The sequence below is a fragment of the Sebastes fasciatus genome, chromosome 3 (genome assembly GCF_043250625.1).
Source record: "Sebastes fasciatus isolate fSebFas1 chromosome 3, fSebFas1.pri, whole genome shotgun sequence".
Lineage (NCBI taxonomy): Eukaryota > Metazoa > Chordata > Actinopteri > Perciformes > Sebastidae > Sebastes > Sebastes fasciatus.
Genome location: NC_133797.1, coordinates 35,527,332 through 35,552,333, shown reverse-complemented (window position 1 = coordinate 35,552,333; position 25,002 = coordinate 35,527,332). Strand labels below are relative to the sequence as shown.

At 42.8% G+C, this 25,002-nt stretch overlaps 1 protein-coding gene across 10 annotated transcripts in view; it reads left to right on the top strand.

Annotated features, from left to right (window-relative positions):
- LOC141764929 (nucleosome-remodeling factor subunit BPTF-like) overlaps positions 1-19,149 on the top strand; it is a 51,728-nt gene extending 32,579 nt beyond the window's left edge. For 5 of the 10 annotated variants that reach the window (XM_074630627.1, XM_074630630.1, XM_074630629.1 and 2 more), the window contains 15 exons: positions 2,676-2,806; positions 3,907-4,021; positions 4,161-4,363; positions 4,649-4,889; positions 5,065-5,348; positions 5,791-5,904; positions 6,592-6,753; positions 7,169-7,251; positions 10,820-11,045; positions 11,298-11,626; positions 12,544-12,714; positions 13,232-13,424; positions 13,958-14,042; positions 15,964-16,150; positions 18,973-19,149. In XM_074630627.1, the coding sequence (XP_074486728.1) occupies positions 2,676-2,806; positions 3,907-4,021; positions 4,161-4,363; positions 4,649-4,889; positions 5,065-5,348; positions 5,791-5,904; positions 6,592-6,753; positions 7,169-7,251; positions 10,820-11,045; positions 11,298-11,626; positions 12,544-12,714; positions 13,232-13,424; positions 13,958-14,042; positions 15,964-16,150; positions 18,973-19,009 (2,561 nt within the window). In that variant the 3' untranslated portion in view covers positions 19,010-19,149. Of the gene's footprint in view, positions 1-2,675; positions 2,807-3,906; positions 4,022-4,160; positions 4,364-4,648; positions 4,890-5,064; positions 5,349-5,790; positions 5,905-6,591; positions 6,754-7,168; positions 7,252-10,819; positions 11,046-11,297; positions 11,627-12,543; positions 12,715-13,231; positions 13,425-13,957; positions 14,043-15,963; positions 16,151-18,022; positions 18,925-18,972 lie in introns of those variants that run through there. The other 5 variants (XM_074630625.1, XM_074630622.1, XM_074630628.1 and 2 more) reach the window with 3 other exon arrangements.
- The last annotated feature ends 5,853 nt before the right edge of the window (positions 19,150-25,002 follow it).

Below are 25,002 nucleotides of genomic sequence, written 5' to 3'. Positions count from 1 at the left end.
AAAAGGGGAGTGGCTATTGGGCTCTCATTCACCAGGTGGACAAATAAACTCCAAATGAAAGCATGTCTGAACAAGAGAGGAAGAAATGTTGAGCTGAGCTGAGCTTAGTTAAGTTCAGCTCTGGTAGTGTGCTTGTGCTCTAAGGAAGCTTTTTGTCCCATCTGGTTGCAGCTGAACAAAAGTAAAAGGTGCTACCAGCCGCTCACTGTGTTTTGTGCTACTGTGGCAGCCTGGTCTGCATCAACCCCGTTGTGGTGTCCACTCTGTGCCAACCTCATGAGTCAGCAGCTTAGTTTGGTGTGGGAACATCATGTCTGTTGGCATGGTAATCTAATAGAAAGCTGTTATTTTGGTTGGATTGTTTTGGGGGATGGTAGACTTGTGTAGTCTGAGGTTCCAAATCCAGACTGCGGATTGAGGATTGTACTATCTTAAGTTAGGTGCGTTTCAACTTTTTTTGTCAATGTCAACATCGACACCACGGATGAGGCGACGGTTTGTACCGAACACCAGCTGGCCTGTCTGTGGTCTTGTCAAATTACTGGATGATGGATATCGCTCAACACTCAGTGGAGGTGGTCTGTCCTGTTGACGTGTTCCATTAAAGCTGTGGACGGCTCTTGTGAGGGTTTTAGAGGTCAGATTCAGCTTTCACAAAATCAATTACTTGACTACATGCTGTATACGTTAGATGTATTTTATATGTCTCTCGTGAAGATGCCACGGCTGTCGCTGGCGCGGAGGCGTTATGTTTTCAGGTTGTCCGTACATACATCTGATCCATTCTTGTGAACACGATATCTCAGAAACGCCTCTTCAAATTTGGTACAAACGTCCACTTGGACTCAAGGATGAATTGTTTAGATTTTGGTGTTCACAGATCAAGGTCATTGTGACCTCACAAAACACATTTTTGGCCATAACTCAAGTATTCATACACTAATTATGACAATTTCACACAAATGTCTAACAGGATAAAGTGATGAAGTGAACGACGTAGATGTAAACTGCAACTTGACTGGTTGGCGGAGGCATAGAACCGCGAGGCGGTAATTCTAGTTTATATTAGTGGGCTGTTTCAAGCTTAAAATATGCTTCAGTGAAAAACACAAAGACATCACATAGGAAAGGTTAGTGACTCTGGAAATTAAAGAACTTTCTAAGATGTATCCACATTTCTTCCAACTGATTACAGATTAAATTTTTTCAGGTTTAAACTCTTAACAGTTTCCTGTTTTATCCAATCTGTCAACTAACAGAAAGAGGTGGAAAAGAAACAACTGCAGAGATCTTAATTTTCAAATACGATGATGCCACTAAAAATAGCATCTCGGTGTGCAGGAAATGTATAATTTAATACAGACTTGCTTAAATAAAACATTGCATTCACCAGATAAAGAGAATGATATTCACCGAGGATACAAAGAAAGTGATTTTTCTTACCTTTGAAGTCACCATGAAGGAGAAACTAAGTTCAGGTGGAGTGTAACCATTTAATGGACATGTGTATTTATCCAGCATGACTGTTGGGCGCCCTGTTTGTTTTGGAAGGGCTTAAGGAAGTTAGGCAGGAAAACAAGTTTACCCTGAGGTCTGCGTCCCAGACAGGTAGCCCTCTATAGCGGGATTCCATTTTCCTTTTTTTCCCCTCCGTCTTTCTGAATAAAAGTGTACCTCTCAACTCACCGGAGTCCCAACTCCCCGACCTCTCCAAACAGCCAGCCCATAGAGAAGCGTGTTTGATGTGTGTGACCAGAGCAGCTACTCCCCTGGTCTTACGACCGGGTTTAACGTCCCTGTTTGAAGAGGGAAACCCTTGATGTATAGGTTTACCTGCTCGGTTGCGGTTGAAAAACCGCAGCAAGGAGGCAGCAGCGGCAGAGGAAAAAGAACGACACTCTCGTGGTTTCCATTTCTGCCATCGGCTTCACGTGAGCTCATTAAGGCACAGAGCCCGGCGAACAAACATGAAACGCTCCCTTTGTCAGATTAAAGTTAAAAAGTAGGATCTCAATTCATGCATAATTTATGAGGGGGGGTTCAGGCATGTTGGGGGAAACCCAACTAAGCTTTCAGTGAGCCTTTGAAGATTTTGTTTACCTGCTCAACTAATATTTACCGTAGCCGTGATCAAAAGCTGGCCATCAAGCGCGGGGAGAAGCCCACGAATAATGTATTGAGTTGTATCAATGCAGGACCTCTGTACAACTGCTCGCTTGTGACACGCAAACATGTGGCCACCGCTTCACATCTGTAATTGTATTAGGAACGTTTGAGCATTTTAAAATGTGTCGATGGATGTGTTTGATGTAGTAAAAGGTAGGAATTTGACAAATAAATATCAATGATCTCTAAAAATATAAGCTTACAAGCAATCCTATGAGGATACAATTAAAAGTAAAACCACACATATGAACCCTGTCCATTTCTTTAAACGTCAACACTTACATGAGCTATCCCTTCCTTGCAGTATTTCTCTTTCCTCCATGCCATTTGTGTCATCACTTAAAATATTTCCTTGTCCTTCTCTCATCTTTCCACCAGTTGTGTTTTTGTTATCGACTGATAATGAGAATTGACAAAGCTGCTTCCCGACAGACCTTATCTTCACCCTGCGTGCCTCTCTCTTCTCGTTTGTTCACTCTGGTATCTTTCTGTTTCTCTTTTCTTTGCAGGTGTGGTTCAGCAGAAAGTGTTGGGTATCATCCCCTCCAGCACAGCAGGCGGTGCCCAGACCTACACCACATTCCAGCCCCGCACCACCACGCTCAACATCAGGCCCAATACCCCAGGCTCCCAGCAGCAGGTACATCTGCCTTCTCTCCCGGCTCTGAAGTATCCAGACAGTTGTTTTAACTAAGGATGTTAAAGCAAATTAGTATTAACACCACTAATTTCTTTAACGCATTAAAGCAACTTTCGGAGGGTATAGCTAGAAGATACTGGTGTCGTATGAAACTAAAAAACCTAAGGAATACATTCGTACCAACCATGTCATACTAACTTGTCGCGAAGGAGGCTAAAAAACGCTCCAAACTTACGCTACATTTTGGTGAGGAAAAACTGTCATGGCCATTTTCAAAGGGGTCCCTTGACCTCTGACCTCAAGATATGTGAATGAAAATGGGTTCTATGGGTACCCACGAGTCTCCCCTTTACAGACATGCCCACTTTATGATAATCACATGCAGTTTGGGGCAAGTCATAATCAAGTCAGCACACTGACAGCTGTTGTTGCCTGTTGGCCTTCAGTTTGCCATGTTATGATTTGAGCATATGTTTTATGCTAAATGCAGTACCTGTGAGGGTTTCTGGACAAAATTTGTCATTGTTTTGTGTTGATAATTGATTTCCAATAATAAATATATACATACATTTGCATAAAGCAGCATATTTGCCCACTCCCATGTTGATAAGAGTTTTAAATACTTGACAAATCTCCCTTTAAGGTACATTTTGAACAGATAAAAAAATGCGTGATTAATTTGCAATTAATCACAGTTAACTTTGGACAATCATGCAATTAATCGTGATTTAATATTTTGATTGATTGACAGCCCTAGTTTTAACTTAATCAGTTTCTTCATCCTTTTATGTGATCACATCTGCAGTCTGTACATGTTCTGCTTTCTTTCCTTCTATTGCCTTCTGCAAACTATGTTTGCAAAAAGCTTTCACATTGCTGATTTTGTTGCCTGTGCTGTTGGTTTAAAGTAGGTAACATATCTATTTTCTCTACATTATTTTATCCCATAGAATATAATCAGCTCCGACTGTATTCCTTTAAACCTGACCTTGATCTTTGACCTCTCTATTTTTTATTGTCAGATTCTGACAGTTTAGGAAGAAGATGCCGGCTTTGAAACAATTAATTAGTAACATCTTCATGAAAAAATATCCTTCTAGGTTCTGGCAGCTGGTGGTCAGATCCGTCCAGGAATGACAGTGATCCGAACACCGATCCAGCAGACGGGAGCAATGGGAAAGACGATACTCCGCACACCCCTCGTGGTCCAGCAAGGTAATGTAGTGTAATAATTTTCAGATGGACAAATAGCATCTCACCCTCAAAGAATCACTGCACATTGGAAACAAGCTAAAATGTAACTTGTTTCTAGTCTAGTTAAAATTTACCATTTTTGTACACCTTTCTCTTCCAGGTCAGGGTGGACAGCAAGTAGTGACACAGATCATTCGTGGCCAGGCAGTTTCCACAGCAATATCTGGTGCTAGCCCCGTCGCCACGGTCACCGGCCAGGGGGCGGCCGGCGTCGCAGCAGGCCAAACAACACCCAGCATCCCACGGCCGCAAGGGCAGGGCCAGGTTAAACTCACCCTGGCGCAGCTCACCCAACTCACACAGGTTAGTTAGAGCTTGAAATGAACACCTCCCAAAAAGCATTAAATGTGATTTAAAATATAAACGATACCTTGACCTGTAACTTTTTAGACAACTTATTTGAGTATGTCAGTTATATACACTTCTTTGGACAGTCTTGGTTTTGAAAGATACATATATCATATTGGTCTGTACATACAGCTTTAGATTATGGGATATATCCATAATGTTTCACTAAAGGCAATTTCTTTTGGATTAGACTGGACCGTACACTGATTCATATCCCCCTCTCTTCTCTGGCCCTTGTAGAAGCAGCAGGCTGCGTCAGGTGTGGATCGGCAGGCTGGTGTCGGTGGTACCCAACAGGCTCTGACGGTGATGGTTCAGGGCCAGGGCCAGACCACCGGTCAGCTGCAGGTCATACCTCACGGGGTCACCGTCATCCCAGGACCCGGTCAGCAGCTCATGCAGGCAGCGCTGCCCAACGGCCAGGTGCAGCGCTTCCTCTTCACCCCCATAGCTTCAGCTGCCGCACCCACGTCAAGCACAGGTACTATAAGAAACAAGCGTGGATCACTCGACAGATGTGCATTTCAGGGCGTTTTGCTTTCAGGCAAACTCTTAAATAATTGTGAAAATAAAATATGATGTGTTTCTACTGGGTGACATTTTTATGATGACATTCTGCTGCTCATCTCTGACCCTCTTTCTCTCTCGCTCTCCAGCCACCACTGTTGCCGGCCAGCCCGGCTCCACCTCCACCAAAACCCCAGCCCAGCCCGCCCAGCAGGCTGCCGCCCCCGTCCAGGCAGGGGCGACCCCCTTGGCCACCACCAGCACCCCTTCGTCGGCCACCCCACAGGGCCAGTTACCCCCTCAGACGCACGCTCACATGCCCATCCAGTCTCCCACCTCGCTGCATGTGAAAACGCAGGGAGGAACCACCCAGCTGCAGCTGCAGCAGACGCCACAGCTCATCAGCATGTCTGGACTGCAACAGCAGGTACAGGTATGATTAGCAAAGCAACACTGTGATCTGCACTGTAACATTAGCCACAACCCTGCTCCACTTCCCAGAATAGCTGTAGTTGAGATGACCTTGAGCAATTTAGCACTGCTCAGGTGAACATGCATCGTGTCCAGCAGTAGTAGACTTTACAGTACTGGGCAAAACAGGTGTAAATATAAATAAGTCTGCAGCAAGCCTGACTTAAAAAACGATGTAATGTGCATGTTCAAACTATTAAACCCGGGTCATTCTGTGAACTGCTAATTAAATCTATCCAGCCATTCTTAAGGTGGGGCCCTGTTTATATTAGGGGATGATGGTAATGTAGCTGGCAGTATGATCTAACTAATCTAAATACAAGTTTTATATAAATGTACAAACACAACCCTGGTTTTCTTTTCAGCTTTGTTAAATTTGTGTATTTTCTGTGTTGTGACTGCAGGTGTTGGCGCAGCTGCAGGCCCAGCAGGGTGGAGGCTCACTGCCACAGCACATCAAACTGCAGCTTCCTATCCAGATACAACAGACTGGGACCACCTCAGCTCAGGGAGGACAGGTAGAGCAGCAGGCCGGCCAACCCAGCAGGGGCCAGTTGCATGAAAATAGACCTAGTCTTTCTCTTAAAGTATAACTTTAAGTCAGACTTGCTACAGACATTTAAATGTACCTGTTGCATAAAGCTTTCCTATGAGTGACTGATGAAAGACTGCCTGTTACGCAATGCATTATGGGTGAAATAAGACACAAGTATGGTAGAAAATAACAGGAAAGTTAAACAGCATAAATCCAACGGTCGTTAGAGCCGTTAAAGATGTTCAGAAACAATTCAAGAATATGATACAAGAATCCGAAAAATTATGGATAAACAGTTGAAATTGTTAGCTAAAAGTATGCCAACTGACCTAACAGATTGTTGCTATAGCAACAAGGCTGCAAGGGGGAGAGGTGAGGTAACTTTCCTGCCTCAGAGAAAGTCAGTCTTAATATTTATGCAACAGACAGGCTTAATTAGACTAGTCTAACCTGACAATCTAAGGCTAAGACAAGTGTTAAACTAAGTTTATGCAACTGACCCCAGACCTTAACTTATATCACCTTCATAGGACCTTGCTAAGGAGTTTGGTCCTATTAAAATTATAAGAAACAAATCTGAAAATGTAGACATTTTCTGTGTGCTGCTTCACACATTTAGACTAGAGCATTAAAAAATGTTATCCCTCATCGCACTACGTTGTCTGCACAGATCGGGAACGTAGTGACCATCCAGGCAGCTTCTGTCCAGGAGCAGCTGCAGAGGATCCAGCAGCTCAGAGAGCAGCAACAGCAGAAGAAGAGACAAGCCGCAGAGGCCAAGAGAGAGCAAGCCCTCAACGCAGCCAGCCAGAGCGACATCATTCAGAAACAGGTGTGTATGATGTGAGCGTGCTCGTGCACCCGTCGTAGCCAGGTCACCCGTCTCAGTCCAAGGCTCGCTGTCTCCCCCGCCCTCAGTGCATAAACAGTCACCATCCTCCAACCCTCCATAAGGCTGGGTTTATTTATACTGCCACTACTAATGTGTGTGTTTTCACATGTCTCCATGTCTATTTGACACACTACACTGTCTGGTCACATTTCATAATAATCCATTTCTGCAGATATTTGTAGTACTCATTAAACATCACTAAAGTTACAACGCAAAGTTTTTTTGCCTCTCATTGGTTTAAATATGTTTGTGTTTTTTTTGCATCACTGTAGATGCTACCTCTCAAACTGTAAACATCTCTTCTGTAGTTAAACATTTGGTTTGTTGTGACATCTTCCTACGTCGTGTTTTTCAGGTGGTGATGAAACAAAATGCTGTGATCGAGCACCTGAAGCAGAAGAAGACCTTGACGCCTGCAGAGAGAGAAGAGAATCAGAGGTTTGTGTCCAGTTTGTCATCAATCACGCTGAACATATGCAGCACTATAAAAATGGAAACAATAGCAGCACAGAAATGATGTTCAGGTTCGCTATTTGTGCGACAGTCCTTCTTTGAATTCTTATGAATCCATGTTCTGATCATATGGATCTCACTTGGGCAGTCTTTACACACTATCCTCTCCTCTTTCCGTGTGACTTTTGTCCAAACACCACGTAGGGAGGTACTACACAGCGTGGGAACTTTAGGGTGTGTAACCACCCAACAGCTGCATGTACTCACTGTGACCCTACAAGCGAGAACACAAAGACAAAGCCACGTATAAATGAGAGGAGTTGCACAATAAAATCACACAAGGCCCTTCCAGCCCTACACCGTTTTGAAGGGATGTAGCGAGTTTCCGCCTCTCTATATAAAAAGTCTATTAGCAGCGTTTGACAAAATAATGAAGATAAAATATTTCTTCTTTGCAGCGTCCCTCTGAGTACACACTGTCTAAAATGAAGTAGCCTCACTTTCATTACTCATGCATTGCTCTTGATATTGGATGCTGGGGGAATTCTCAGATACAGATGGTCTGCTAAAGCTATCATCACTCCACTTCTTCCACCAAAATTAGCGCATACAGTATATGCAGGTTTTTTAAACACAGGAAACCCCGCTAAATATAGGCGATACTCCCATTGCGGGTATGCCGTGCTGTTGCACTGGCCTTTCTGGGGTTCTTGTCCCTGCTGTGTCACATTCAACGACAAGGACGCGCCGGCCAGCAGTGGAAGCAGGGTTAGTAAACAGTGAAAATGTTTCGTAGGTTACTTTTTATATCCGTTACTTATTCAGTCTCTCTTTCACCAGAGTTGGTGGTTCTTGGAACAGTGGAAAGACTAACAAACCGGTTTTGATTTTGTTTCTGTCGAGTTTGAAGGAAGTTTTGTGACGATCTGCGAGGTAAAATAACTGTTCTCTGGGATGGAGTCTGGTGGCTTTGAGGAGAGCATATTAACTGTTTGTTTTGTACGTTAATAAATTATAATAATTGTCCAAATCCCAGTTGATTTGAACTATTATACATGTATGTAACTTTTCCCACTGAAGGCCAAAGCCAGATGTTTGTGGGTGTTAGTGGGTGTTTTTTTGTCCAATGGGAAAGGATCTAAGTAAGGGATAATGTACAGCGAGCCCCTGTCATGGTTTATTTCACAAACAATGACCCGCTAGCTGTACATTATCCCGCTTATTACACGGCTACTTACTTTTGAAATCAATAATTTGACACAAAAACGGCCCGCCAGAGTCCAACATCAGAACTGCGCCCATAGCAACGGTCTGTTATGCATAGCAACGGTGTGCTATAAAGAAATAAGAGACCGTAGAATGCTGTGATTGACCAATCAGAATCGAGTATTCAACAGAGCCGTTTGATAAATACTACTGTTGGTGTACTGGCACTGTTTTATCAAGAGTCGTACCTGAGGGCCAGGTACCGTAGTTCCCTAGAGTCTTTCTGAAGACCAGAACACAGTGTCAAGATGTTTGTTAGCCTACTTTTACCTTGAAGTTAGGACTAGTACAACTATAAAAATAAAAAATAAATCTATAACATAAAAGTCGACGTAGTGGAACGTTTAGAAAGGCTTCCCTGCTGTTTTATACGCTGTAGATAGATTATATTCTGACCTACAGGTGACCCTGACAACCATGTGTTTATGTCCACAGACGGTGTGTCAACACTGTACCCATTCACACAAACCTGAAATACCAAACCCAGACTACCGTGACATCACTACAGCAGCTCTGTCTGTTGTCTGTCTCTCTGCTTATTTTCCATCCTGTTTCCATTTCTTCATGTCATCCTTTTCTTTTCCTTCAAAACACGACTGTTAGTAATAACATCGAACTCTGACATCAGCGTGCGTCTGTGTGTCCCGTTTCATTAGTCTCCTCCACTTTCATGCTGCATTTGCAGTGTTTGCTTCAGTGTACTGTACGCGCTGTAGGAACCCTGGCCCATCCTTGACCTCCGCAGCCACCGATGTGTTTGTGCGTTATTCACACAAACGTGCACTGAACGCGAACTAGTTGTGAATGTTAGCGAACACAAGTGAACGTACGGGGGAAACAGAGCCATGAATTATCTTGATTTACTGTAATATACTGACGTTCAATTTTGACAAAATGTTTTATAGCATCTCCCAGCTTTTTTTCCTTCTTCATTGCTCAATATTTCTTGTACTTCTTTCTGATTTTCAGGAAGTTATATCATCACACAGTATAGGATCCCTACACATGACCCTGAATCCCCCATGTGCACATTTTTATTTGCTAGAATTTGCATGCATGACCTTTCTTTCTCCCGTGTTTACAAGAGCAGTGTGGCTTCCCAGTTGTCGTCTTATCTGTCCATCTCCCAGCACACCCCCTCTTCCAACCCCGCAGCTCCACTCCCATGCTACTGAGTCTCATACAAATAAACACTGGACAACCAAATACCCCCTCTAACATCTGTGAGACACGTGGCGGACAGCTTGGTTCTCACAGGGATGATGTCACAACAGCATCGCTTTTCAGGAAGTAGCCATGTTAGGTTCGGGATTTTAAAAGTCTGTACCAGTGGTATGCTAAAATAGCATATAATGGTTAAAATAGGGGCCCTTAGGCTTGAGAAGCGGCTGTGCGCTGCTCTTCATCGGAGGTGGAAAACTAGAATTGATAGAAGACACTTCTGATCAGGCACAAATCTCACCATTGTGTGACTTATTGTCTACACAAATGTCACCTAAATATAAAGCATATCAATTAACTTTGTATTCTTTTCCTGGAAATGTATTAAATAAATTACCAGCTATTGGGGAAATAGCGGAATATAATTATTAAATAATGTTATTGGTAATTTGACAGTATTTCCAAAGAAATCCAAAAAGGTTATTTGCTAATTATCAACTAATTACCATGAAATTTGCGGACCTGTAAAATGAAGAGTTACCGAAAAGTCCAGAGTCTTAGTCAAACCCTGGACTTACATAGCTCACGCAACTGAGCCACCAGAACACCTCAAGGACTTGTGTTGAGAGAACTGCTTTCATTGTTCATTGACACGCTCTGCCATTTCTTACATGTGGAAAGTTAGATGTTTTGAAGTAGCCAATCGCCGTGCAGGTTGTACTCTCTGAAACATTGAAGCATTGTTTGGATTAATACTCCAGTGGTGTGTCAGAGGGATAACTTTCTTCCTCTGTGACTGTACCGACTTTCTGAATTCAAGATTGAGATATGTGATAATCCTCTCCCTCCCTGCGCTTTCATCCATCTCTCTCAGCAGGAGTATTTTATGTCTTAGAAAATACTCTGAATGGGCCACAGCCCTATTTCACATGGGTCCTCATTAGATTCAGCAGGCCTATTTCTTGAGCTGTGTTTTTAGGCCAGACTAATACATGTTTCTACCGTATTCAAGGGGCTGTTCATCCCCTATTCTATACAATATGCTTTTAATGATCCTCTAACTTCTAAAAGGTCGGGAGAATACAAGTCTGTAATTAATTCCTTTCTCCTGTCTGTGTCTGTTCAGGATGATCGTATGCAACCAGGTGATGAAGTTCATCCTGGACCGGATAGACAAGGACGAGAGGCAGGCGTCCAAGAGGAAGAAGAAGGAGGAGGTGATGGAGGCAAAGAGGAGGTTGGCCAACGCCAGCAAGCTCTCCTCGCTCCTTTACCGGCACAAAGAGAGCCTCAAGATGGAGATCCTGAAGAAGCGGGCGATTCTCGACAAGGAGCTGCAGCTAGAGGCCCAGGTATGACGGCAGGGGGGGACAAAATAGCAGAAACATTAGGATGAAATCCAACGTGTCAAGAATGCATAAAGCTTTACACACTCAGCATGAAGTTTAAAACATAATTATGAAGAGCGTGTGACAAATGGCATTGGAAACACCTTTATCCCTTAAAAAACATTATTAAACATAAATGACAGAATCTGAATTCAGCTTCTAAAGGCGTTCTCCACCCATTTAAACCCCCATCTGTCCTGACATCACACTCCTCAGGAGGAGCTAAAGAGGGACCTGTTGCGGATGCGGAGGGAGAAGGAGAGGGAGAAGGCTGCAGCCCAGCAGGCTGCTGCCGCCGCCGCCGCTGCCACCGCCGCACACAACCAGCAGCAACATACTATGACACACACGCACGGCATCGCCTCTCAACACCACCTCGCCACGAGCGTCACGTCGTCACACAAGAGGAAACGGGAGGAGGAGAGGGAGACCGCGACGTCGGCCAAATCCAAGAAGAAGAAGATGATCTCGACGACGAGCACCAAGGAGAGCAAAAAAGACACCAAGCTCTACTGCATCTGCAAGACGCCCTACGACGAGACCAAGTATGACAACGCTCTCTGGAGTACTCTCGAATTTTAATACTAGCTTACCCAGGGGGGTAGGCATGGCAGTAGTAGGCACAGTAAAACACAATTTTAAATTTAAAAATCCCCAAAAAAGAACAACTTAATGGCCAATTTGACAGGTGGAACTTTTCCATCAACCTTTAAAGGAACTCTGCAGAAATACGGTTTCAGTTTTGTCTCCTGCCTGCCAAAACGTCGACCCGATAGCCGAGTGGTTAGGTCGCATACCACTTGGTTGCAAATGCCCCGAGTAGTGAGTCTCCAGTTCGATTCCCAGTTGTCTGGACAGTTTGCTGCGTGTCATTCCCCCATTCTCTTTCCCCACATTTCCTGTCTCTCCGCTATCATGATCTAATAAGTTCCCCATAAAAATAATCTTTTTAAAAAAAAACATCCCTCTCCTGAGGTTGTACTTTCCAATGAATCAGAAACTATCAGAGTAGAGTTACTGAACTCTGCTGACTGGTCAAACACAAGCCCTCCAGACTGCAGCAGCAAACGTAGAGCATTCATTCAGCCTTTGAGCAAGCACTGGTTGAAGAATCAATATTAGGACGAGGGATGGAATTTCGTTTAAAGTTGATGTTTAAGCGTCACTCATACAGCCAACTTCCCGACAAGTAAAAAAAAAAACAACGTAGCCCTGTTTGCTAATTTTATCAACGTGGTCATGTACTAAAGCGGAAAAACAACAGCAAATTCTTCCAATCTACACGGTGCTTCAGATGTGGTGGAAATAAAAAAAAAATTTGCAAACTATTGCATGACAACCTTATTTAATGTTTTAATAACCATGATAAAGTTGTACTGTAAACTAGACAGTGTCTACTGCGAGACATTAGTGACAACACCTTTGTATCTTCACCTTTGTGTTTCTCTCTCTCTCTCTAAAGGTTCTACATCGGCTGCGACCTGTGTACCAACTGGTATCACGGCGAGTGTGTGGGCATCACGGAGAAGGAGGCCAAGAAGATGGACGACTACATCTGCGTGGAGTGTAAACGGGGCCAGGAGAGCACGGAGGAGCTGTACTGCATCTGTAAGACGCCATACGACGAGTCCCAGTAAGGAGCTGCTGCAGCAGTGTGTGTCTGTGTGCCTCACTCTGCTTCTGTTGGTACATCTTCTGATGTTTGGCAAAACCGGGCTGTTGTTGCTTTATATTAGGGCTGTCAATCGATTACAATATTTAATCGTGATTAATCACACGTTTTTTTTATCTGTTCAAAATGTACCTTAAAGGGAGATTTGTCAAGTATTTAATACTCTTATCAACATGGGAGTGGGCAAATATGCTGCTTTATGCAAATGTATGTATATATTTATTATTGTAAATCAATTAACAACACAAAACAATGACAAATATTGTCCAGAAACCCTCACAGGTACTGCATTTAGCATGGAAAATATGCTCAAATCATAACATGGCAAACTGCAGCCCAACAGGCAACAACAGCTGTCAGATTGTCAGTGTGTTGACTTGACTATGAAGAAGTGTTACCTAATTTCTTTATTTATAAAGCACATTGAAATATAAGTGGGCCCTACATCACAAGTAAAGGGTTCTTCTTTCCTTCCCAGGTTCTACATCGGCTGTGACCGGTGTCAGAACTGGTACCACGGTCGCTGTGTGGGCATCCTGCAGAGCGAGGCGAACCACATCGACGAATACGTGTGTCCACAATGTCAGTCGACAGAGGACGCCATGACGGTCTTCACACCGCTTACTGACAAGGACTACGAGGGCCTGCGGCGAATTCTGCGTTCCTTACAGGTAAAACCGATCTATTGCAGCTGAACAAACACGTGTGAAACTCTATTCTGCAAACCAAAACGGTGGGAATTTCGGAGAGGTTGAACACGCTCAGCAGTAGCTCACAGCACTGTAGTGGTAGTTTTATTACAAGCGATAGAGCGCACACAGTAACACAGCTCCTCGTGGCCGCACTACAGTGTAAGAGCAGCAAACAAAAGTCCTCTGTGTGCGTCTTATCTGATGGGTTCGGCTGCCCAGAGCGCTACTTGGACCGCTGCCTGGCCTCAGCATTTTTACTCCTTTCCCTTTCTTTTCCTCTTCCTCCTCCTCCTACCTCTTCTCCTCTCATTTTGTCCTCCTCTCTCCAGCGGTCTGTGTATGTGTGAGAGATACAAGTGTGGAAGAAAGTAAGAGAGAACATCTGTGTTGACCCACCTGCTTCCAGTGTCATTTTCATGGCGCTGTTTGTTTTCCTTCGGCGGTTTTCAGCTTTCTCAAGTGTCTTGTCTTTCTCTTTATCTCTCCCCTCACGGCCCCTCCCTCCCCTGCAGGCGCATAAAATGGCGTGGCCGTTCCTGGAGCCAGTGGACCCAAACGACGCCCCGGACTACTACAGGGTTATCAAGGAACCAATGGGTGAGTGGAGGAAATGTGTAAAAGCACCCAAACACGGTAGTGAATACCGACAACAAGGTTTGTAATTGAATGTTTCCCAGCTGCTTGAATTAGCCTCCGGTCCCATTTGGATTGGCAACTACTCTGGACTCGAGCCTGTCTATGTTCTTCATGACATTGAGTGCCTCTATTTGTGCACATATTGTGCATATTAATTCAATGTTACTCACTTAGGCTTTATTTTTTGTCTGTGCTGTTGCTGCAGGTTAATTCAGTTGGAAGTCCAGTTTTGTTTTTTTGTTTTTTTCAAAACTTGCTTGTTGATATTTTTTAGTATCTGTGGCATCCCTTGGCATCTATTTCAGTGACATTTTGACAAAATTATCAACAACAATTTTAATAATCGAGCAATCGCTCAAGTCATTTATCAAAGTAAAATACCAAATATTTGCTGCTTCAGTCGTCTTGACTGTTTTGGATTTGTTGCTCTTCTCTCTTTAGTATCATTATTAATTGAATGTCTGTCATTTTGGACTGTTGGTTGAGCAAAATGAGCAACTTGACGACGTCACCTTGGGTTTTGTTAGAGGTTTTCCTTATTTTCTGACATTTTACAAACATGATAAATGATTAATGGATTAACTGATAATGAAAATGGTCCATAAAGTTAATAATACAACATAGTAGAGGTAACGATCAAATGAAAGCAATGGTCCAGGCTGTATTTTCTGAATGCAGAGCTCTTTAAAACATCGTATGGTTTTGTGGATCGGCTTTACTGATGACTTTAAGTTTTGCGCTTTGTGGCTCCGTTATGTAGGAAAATATTAAAAGCGTGACTCATGAATCAGCAGATTACCAAGACTGGGATTGAGAGCAATCCCCATTCGGAAGATAAAGTTGCCTCAGTGGTGCTGTTTTCATTTCATAATTGCTTTAGTTTACTGGAAGCAACACCCCGCCTCTGTATCTTTAAACATTAAAACACAGCCACCAGGAGGCCAGCAGGGAGGAAGCCCTCCAACTCAGATCAAACCGGCCATGTAAATGGGGACTTACGTCAGCAGGGCCTTTTTGAACTTCCACACAAACAAACCGTTAATGAGCTGGTCCGGGTCTGCCGGGCTCCCTGTGGAAAGGGACCAGCCCCACACTTAGCTCCTGTTGGCCCGGTCCTGGAAACTCTAGTCCTCTCCTCTCCCTTCCACTGCAAGAAAAAGACCTTGTTGGTTTTCAAAAGAAAAAAAGCATTTGGCTGGTGTAGCTGCAGCCGTTGGTAGTTTTTGGAGGGTTTTGAGATGAAATCTGATGACGGAGAAGAAGGAGGTCTTTGATATTGACCATGAGGTTTGTAAGCCAGCTGGGTGGGGGTTAAGGAGGTTAAGAGTGGGATGTGTTTGTTTAAAACGCAGCCCCGGGGACGCCGTGCAGAGCAAACCACCGGCAGCAGCAGATTATATGAAGCCTCGGTTGTTGCCAGCTTCTCCGCTAACTCAATCTTATTTTTTTTTCTAACTTGATTTAACCAGGTTAGTAATACTGAAAGCTCTTTTTTTTATGGGAGATTTGGAAGCACTAATTTGACACTCAGATAATGAGGCTCTCCTCAGGAATGACTAATCGGTCAGATCTCAGTAACTGATCTGGAAGGCTGACTAGATAGAGGTTAAAGCTGGCAGACGTTTTGGATTTTTGCTGTCACATATAAAGTGATGAACTGAGCTCCCAGGAAACATATTTGAACGTCTGTCAAACACATGCCACATGAGCTGCAATTACTTTGAAGCAGGCACGCTGATTTGTGGAACAAAGTTGATTAGAAAAGCCAGATATTCCTCTGCTGCGTCTGTGATGTTTGTCTCTGGCAAGAGTTCATGATTTCTATTACGTGCTGTACACACAATCGTTAACCAAATCTATTTTATAAATCCTCTTTTCTCAGACCTTTCCACCATGGAGGAGAGGATACAGAAGCGCGAGTACATCAAGCTGACAGAGTTTGTAGCGGACATGACCAAAATCTTCGACAACTGCCGCTACTACAACCCCAGCGACTCGCCCTTCTACCAGTGTGCCGAGGTTCTGGAGACCTTCTTCGTCCAGAAACTCAAAGGGTTCAAAGCCAGCAGGTAAGATGGGGAAAAATGATGATGATGATCAGCACTGATGAGGAAAAGAAACCCCCCAAAAAATGGCAGCGGGTGACTTTTGAGAGAAGGGAAGTAGTGTTACAAGCCCCCTGGGTCAGCGAATGAAGTGTCTTTCAGAGAGAGACATTTAGTCATTAGCCGCTCCAGCTGTGTAGCTGACTGTGACCTCTGACCTCCTTGGAGGCTGGGTAGATACACACTTTCTCCAGTGAGAGCAATAAAATGAAACTTCTCATGGAAAAATACATGTCAGACGCTAGTGGAGTTCATTATCTCCTTCTTCCTTTTCATTTCCCGGGTCACCACCTTCCTCTAAACATGTAAATCATGTTTGTTTGTTTATTTGACTGAATGTTCATACAACCAGCAAGCTTCACCCGTCTCCGAAACAAGCCAGCATAAAACACTGACACGGTTAAATCTCCACAAATACCGTGTAACATTTTTTAAAAGCCTGATGCCGGATGCATGGCTTTCCCTTCACCCTCCCTACTCCAGACTGTATGAGCTTTCACTCACACTCATCTACAGTTTCATGTTGGTGGTATCTTCATTCAGCCTTCAGTCGGCTGATTTTTCCACCCATAACAACATATCTGCTTCAGCTTTTCATCGTGTAATGAAGGTGCATGTTCTGCTTTGTTGTTTTTAGTGGAGTTATGTAATGTTACCATCTATGATAAGGAATAGTAAAGTATAGTAAAATGAAAAGCTAAGTTTTTACTATTTCACCAAACTTTGTACCATATAGGCTGGTGAAGTAACTCTAGTAAGCATTAACTCTGCTCAATCTGGGATTTTCAGGTTCAGGCTGAGACCCAAAGCTCTATATCATCTAAAGCATTTTACAAATCCAATTGAAGCAATGTTTTATCCTGCTCTTTATGGCCTTAAAGGGATAGTTTGGGTGTTTTGAAGTGGTATTGTATGAGGTACTTATACTTAGTCAGTGTATTACCTACAGTAGATGACGGTCGGCACGCCCGAGAAACAGACAGGAGTACTAGCACAGGAGCAAATGTACTGCTGTGGACGGGGCCGGCAGCGAAACATATTTTAGACACCTAAAATAAAAGTTCACCTAAAAAAATCAGTTTAAGTATACGCTATATTTAGAATATTTTCACCGCTTTACCTGAAGCCGTCAGACAGCCCTTTCTGACGGGAACTGAAGCCGTCGTATCCATCTAAGCTCTCACCAAACTCCATTTAAAAAAAATAAAATAAAAAATGAGTTTACCTTGCAGAACACAGGGGTTTGTGTGACTTTGGTGAAACTGAACTAACCAAAATCTCCCAGTAACACAAACAAACTATCCGATCAAGGCAGCGGTAGACAAGCAACTCTTCTGCGAGGTAGTCTGGTGGCTTTGGCGAGAGCATAGATAATGGCTTCAGTTCCCCGTCAGAAACATAGACTGTATAGCTTTCAGACGGCAAGATAAACCGGTGAAAATATTCTAAATATAGTGTACACTTAAACTGATAATGATTTTTTTAGGCGGCTAAAATAAGTTTTTCTGCCGACCCCGTTTTCCGTGCGTAACTCTTGTCTGCTTCTCCAAACTGGGTGCGTGCCGACCGTCATCTACTGTAGGTAATACACCGACTATGGATAAGTACCTCATACAACCCCACTTCAAAACACCTGAACTATCCCTTTAATGCTCTTAGTGCTGTTCCTGCTCATACTGTAGTATGGAAGCAGCAAATAAGCCCCAATAACTCCACTATCTGGTTGTGCCTTTATTGAACTCACCTCACTGCATTGCCCTCGCTGCGTGATGTGACTTCACCTATTTACACCATCCATTCCCTCTGTCTCTCTCTCTCTCTCTCTCTCTCTTGCAGATTGTGATGTCAAACTCCTGGGTGCCGGGGTCACTCTTAAAACAAACAAATTGCTGTTTTTACTTGTTTAAAACAGCGTTAAAAACTTTGTAAGAAAGTGCATATATTAAGCCACACTGTAGGTGTGATCCTTTTTTTATTTTAGAAGCAAAGGACAGAAATAAAACACGGTTTCTACTGTCTAATAATGGCAGCCATGTTAGTAACACAAAGCATTCAAGGGAAAATGTATTTTCTTACACTTCTTGCAACAGATGACTGATATTTTGTTTATGTTTGAGTTGGATATAAAAGACAAAAACATGAAGTGTGTTATTCTCTTTCTTGAGATTCAGTTTATAAAAAACAAAAAGCTATGGATTTTGATTGTAAAATCTGACTTCACACACACACGCGGATAACTTATCTTTTAATTTGACAGAACTGTTGTATATCATATTGGTCATTACATGCTGCAGCAGAACATTTTTACCTCATTTCTTAGCCAAGAATCTTTTTAAAAAAGCATGCAACATTTATTAGTTTCTTTTTATTGGCTGTACCCATGTATAGTGTTATTTTATGTGCATATTATATCTTTTTGTGAAGGACTATTTTTATGTTCTAAAGGAAATAATGGTAGGATCTGTAAAGATAAATTGGAGAAAAAATGTAGTTTAGCTTTCCTGTTCTAAATATGGAAAGCTCGACAGTCTCCAGTTTAAAGAAATAAAAAAGTCCTTGTACATACTGTTGGGCCGATCATACACTTCGATAACATTTCACCAACATGGCTGCTCTGTCTTCGTCAAAGTGTCTGACCCACTGGCATCCAATTCATGTTTTTTTTTTTTTTTTTGTATTTCCCCCTAGTGCATATTTTTGTCATATTGTAAAGCTTTTAATAAAAAAGGAAACACCAAGAAGTTTTCCAACTGTTTTCTTCCTCCTCTCTTTGCCTGTCTCTGTAGGTCGCATAACAACAAACTACAATCAGCAGCCTCTTAGCTCCCTCCTAAAAATCCAAGTGTCAAAAAAGACAAGCCTTGTGGTGGTTTCCTCTGAATGATTAAGCCCCGTGGTCCAAGTCGGGCTGCATCCGAACCTGAGCCCTCTCTGAGGGGAGAGCACGCTCCCGGCTGAACATCAGCTCGCACTGGTGTCAAAGCGCCCAACCTCCAACACCTCCATTGCAGTGCTAAGGGGAGAGAGAGAGAGAGAAGTCCCTTTTCATCCAAAGTGTCATTGGGACATACTGGCAGAGAAGTCCCACTACGTTCAGACCAGGGGCAGGGCGGCCACGGACTGTCTGGCAGCCTGCTTCATCCCCACCAGAGCATCCCATCCATGAGAACAAAGGATCAAGATGGGAAACGCAGATAAAGTTGGCCGATTGGATGTTCAGTCTGATCTCACGTCAGCAGCAGGACTCTTGAAAGAGTTGTGTTTAGTTCTGTAGCTGATCACTATTTGTGTGTGTCCTATATAGCAAAGTGTCAGCTTTGATCTTCCCACCCAGAGGTGCAACTTTCATTTCATCTTGTCACATTTTAATGACACAAACAAACACCCCATTAAAGCCTTTAGCCCCCCCCTGCCTCACATGGAGATGTTCATATGAGGTCAAAATGTTTATGCTTCACATGTGGCTAAAGGCAGACATCGCATCCATCAGCCGATTAGATTGTTGTCTGTTGTCAGGCTATTAAATAGGTTTTATCGGTTGCTACAAGCACCATAGATGTGGGTCAGTAGGGGCCTACTATACCCAATATGTAAGGGATAATGTACAGTGAGCCGGTCACTGTGTTCACAAGCGTTAAGTTTCACTTTTGAAAAGTAGTTATTTTAAGCCAAAACACAATGTTTTCCCCTAAACTTAACGAAGTGTTATTTTTGCTTAAACCTAAAAAGGTTGTAGTTTTGTTGCCTAAACCTAAAGAAGCCTTTTTGTTTGTGTTCAAATCGTTTGATGCAGTTTTACGTGGTAGAACATGATGCATTTAAGTTTCACTTTCACTTTTACAAGGTGGTAGGCATAGTAGGCCCCTAATGACCCACATCTATGGTGCTTATTGCGGCCGATGACGCCTATTTAATGGCCTGATAACGAATCGGGTACAGTATCTTGGAGTTCATTCTTCTCATATTTTTTTTTTAAAAACAGTTTATTAAGATTACATCAATACAATCAACACAAACGGCATCAGCCATCAATTCCCCACCCCACCCCACCCCCAAAGTCTTCTCATATTTAACAGTATGCCTGAAAAGCAGCATGTTATTGGTGCTGTAGGAACAAACGTCGCTCTTTGTCTCCCCCCCCCCACCAGAAAAAATAACCCCATTGAAGCCGATCAGTTTTCAGATCCACTTTGTGCAGCCGATCTCAGGCGCTGGGTCACCTTTCCATTTTTCACACCTAACTCCACTATAGAGAGGCGAAGTCCCGCCCCTTCCAGTGGACCACCATAGGACCTTATTTTGGGGAAAAAATATGAAAAGCGAGAGACAAATCCTTTTTTTGATCCAGTTTGAATTGCGCCATGAATCACACATATGATGTTTGTCAATTTAAAACATAATTTTGCAAGTCAAGAAACTCTGTTTGTTGTAAAACTGTTGAAGCATAAGACAAAATACGTAATTAGAAAGACGACGCACCCAAAAGGTGATGAGTATTGCGTGTTTCATACTGGGATGTACTCACACGCAACAACAGGTCTCACTCATTCTTTCTCTTCCCGGCTGATAAAAACACCAGGAGTCGCTGCATAAAACACATCAGGTAACATAACGTTTCATTTGTGCATGGAGCAAAGCTAAGCTTAACTAGCTAGCTAGAGTTTTATTGTTCGAGACGAGAGATGTAGTTCACTGAGCGGTTTCACACTAAACTACATGATCCTACGACAAACTGAGACTTTCTTAACCTGAAAAAAATTTAAATTGACAAACATCGTATGTGTGATTCCTGGTGCAATTCAAACGGGATCAAAAGAAATATTTATCTCACCGTTGACTACCGTTCATATTTTGTCTGAAATAAGGTCCCATGTTGGTCCACCGGAAGGGGAGGGACTTCACCTCTCTATACCCTCAGTTGTGCAGCCCTGCACAAAGCATGAACCAGCCTCACGAAACCCACTTGGTGGCACATTCACATTCAGTTTCACTATATGTAGAAGCTAGATTTCTGAAAAACAGTCAAGAGGTGATTTATTTTTCTGTTTCTGTAGACGGCACTCACTCAATTCAAGGGTCTTCATTTCGTCCGATTTAAATTTCCAGAGGGAAACACCGAGGACGGGCCATCCCATCCCACCGCATCCTGCTTCTCCTCTGACCTTTTACCATTTTGTGTTCTTCTGAAATGCAAGTGAAGAATGTTAACTAGCTCTGTGCTCCCTTTTAAACGTGACCTTTCTTTTGAAGGAGGTCAAGGACAAGGAAGCGAGACTGTTTGGCCTTCAGAGAAGGTGAAACTTGTAGAAGGCTTAACCAACCCAAATGTATTGTACCTCCCTCCATGCACACACACACCGTCTCATCCAAAGCTCAGTTTCTGTCACTGGCTGAGTCTGTAAGTCTCTCTCCCCTTATCTATCAGCCACTTCTTCCAACATATTTCATTGAAGTTGACAGGTTGGCTCACATATGTCTCTCAACTCGCCCTCAAAGCATGGTTAAGTAATTGGATAATGGACTTTTCCACTCAGCATCAACTCAGTTATGTTGCGGTCTGCGGCAGCATGTCTGGGAGTAAACTTTGAGTGGGAACTGGGGAGTCTTTGTACCGTGGGGTTTGTATGAACATTTTATAGCTGCATTTTTATCATATTTGGGAACATTTTTGTAATCCGTGATTATCAGTTTTGTAGGAGGGGGAGCAGTCATAAGACACGTTGTCTTTAAGTTATTAAAAACAGTTTAAAATTAAGCAAATGTTTCGGTTTCAATCGGTTTGTGTGTGTGTGTTCGCAGAGTTGAGAGATAATGTAGCTGCTGTCTTCTTTACTGTGTTTGTGTGTCTCTCACACAAATTGTCCGTCACTTTGTAATCTGATGTTTCATCCACCGTTTGTAATCTCTATTGTACATTATGGCTGTCCAAATATGTAGAGATGAAAGATTTTTAGAGCAGTAGAAACTTTTATTGTTCACTCTTTGAACCAGCAACTAAGCCCGCCTGTATATTGTAACTATTTTTTTTTCTTCTCTTTAATTGAAGTGAACTCTACATTTTAGGTGAAATTGCCCTTTATATTAAAAGTGCTGCATATTGTGAGCATAAAGGTTTTGAACGGGGGTAGAGTGACGCAGCTAACTCTTGTAAAGAGTTCTTCTTTTTTTTGTAAGAAACCAACCAGTTCAACATAACTTCTATATTGACATTGCATTTCTTGTATTATTTATTCATATCAATGAAAAGTTCTCAGTTTTTTTTAGTAATGTCGAGGAAACGTAACTGCAGATAAAAATACTCTATGTTTTTAACTGATTGTGGCAACTCCGAAGAGATTCTCTTTTGTACTTGATAGGACATTTCATCCTAGATAATAAAGTAATGTTTTTGACACCAGTTTTCAGGAGTTTTGTTTGATTGTCTCAGCTCATCACAGTTTATCTTCTTACCTCAACATATCCCAGTTTGATACTGTGCATTGTATTATTATACAGCTCTTGCACATTCCTTGCATTATGTTTACATTAGGGCTGTCAAAGTTAAGACATTAATAATGCGTTGACGCAAATTCTTTTTAACACCACTAATTTTTTCAACGCATTAAAACAACTTGCGATTTTTAGGTTGCAGCGGGCTCAGTTTTAAAGCTAGAGTTGAGATACTGGCATCATATGAAACCGTGTCATACTAGCTCGTCACGAAGGAGGCTAAATTGCATTAAATTTTTGTGATGAAAAACTATGTTTGGGGCAAGTCATAGTCAAGTCAGCACACTGACACACTGATAGCTGTTGTTGCCTGTTGGGCTTCAGTTTGCCATGTTATGATTTGAGCATATTTTTTTATGCTAAATGCAGTACCTGTGAGGGTTTCTGGACAATAATTGTCATTGTTGTGTGTTAATTGATTTCAAGTAATAAATATATACATACATATGCATAAAGCAGAATATTTGCCCGCTCCCATGAGAGTATTATATACTTGACAAATCTCCCTTTAAGGTAGCTCTAAAAGTGATGGGGAGGCAGTGTACAGAAATCAAGATCAAGCTTAGCAACCACTTTGGACCTCTTGTGAGATGATCCGGGTATGTTTTTGGTGAAGAAAGGTGAAGAGGGAGTTATAATTGCTGAGACTAGATGGATTGAAAGCATGAATAATCATCTCCATTTCAACGGGCCTGAGCTAGAAAAAAGCAGGAGTGAATCAAACACACAAGATATTGGTCAAGTTATAGGCATTGATCTCAAATAGTTAGGGTCCGGATAGGTCGTCGGGCAGTGAGTCTCTCACAAGAGTTTTTGCAAGTTTTCGCAATTTGCAGGTTACCTTCTAGACACAACCGCAGCTGTCAGGATGTGATATTGGACCAAACCTGTTGCCTTAGCAACAGAATGGCAATGAAAAGGTCTATAGGCTGGTTTTGGCAGAAATAACATCTGTTTTTTCAGTGTTGAAGAAATGATCTGGCATCTATTTTTTTATAGAGTTTAGGTAGTTATGTAAAATAGACAAATTATGAGGCTTAAGTGAGATGTATACTTGAACATCGTCTGCATAACGGTGATAGGAGATACCTTTAAAATTACGCATTATGGAGCGTCGTCGTGTCTTAGGGGTTAAGACCCCTACCATGAACTGCTACGTGCCTGATTCAAGTCCTGTCAATTCTGTCTTTAATAAAAAAAATTAAAAAAGACCAAAAATGCCCTAAAAAGACTTATCTGCCCAAGGAGAAGCATATACGAGGCAAACAAGTCTAGTTTTAAGGCCTATTGTTTAATATATACATGGATATTTATATTCATGTATGTAGCCTATAAAACAATGTAAGCACATTATATACAATGTGCTTACATGGTGCATTTTATGGCATAAATTTGTGCTTAATCAAGTAACGACAAGCTAATTACTATCTGATACCGACACAATGCACAGAGACCGGGAGAAACAGGGGGTTCAGTCGGGGCCCATGTTTCCCTCGGGGTCCCCTTAGTGAGTTAATCCGGCCCTAAACGGCGAGTTCAATCTTCTTAACTCTTGTCAATTATCTGGAGCTTTAACAGAAAAGTGTGTGTACTTGTGAGTGCTGAAGGACAAGGTCGTGACCTCCGATACACTCCCACAATCTCTTCCTGTGATCAAATTACCAACATGACGCATAAAAGCCACCTCCACAGGGTTGACCTTTCACCTCTCCTCTCACACCCTTCTCCCCCCCCGCCTCCCTCTCTTCACTCCCAACACTCAAACCGCTAAATGAATCCAGAGGCTCGCACGGACGCTGCGAGCGCCGCAGATGGCCACAAGCCCCAAGTGGTTTCAATCCACCACCAACACCCTCGTCTCTTTCTCTCACTCTCCCCCCTTGTGGCTTGGGGGCTATCACACAGGAAGAGATATTTCCCACCTCTCCCTCCTCCTCCTCCTTTACATCCTCTGCGATGAGGAATGTCCTCCCGCTGCGATAGTAGCCAAAGATGTGGAGCAGGCTCCTGTTTCCTGCCCGCCTGCATCTGTTCCCTCCAGCGCTGATCCCAGATAGAGGCTTCCTCGAGCCTGGGAACCGACCGGCCGAGCTGACAGACGGGACAGAGAGGGAGAAAAGAGGCTTAGCCCTGCCTGCCTCCACGTCCAAGTTCCCAAGTCAGTCTCTCCTCCCGGAGGCCAGACAGAGAGACCATGGTTGTTAAACTCTAATTAGAGTGTCTTACTTTGGGGGCCATGCAATCAAACATAATGAGGATCAATGTTTCGGTCAGTAAGCAGATGTATGTGATAGCTTGAGTAGACAAATAAATTTCTCACGGGGTCA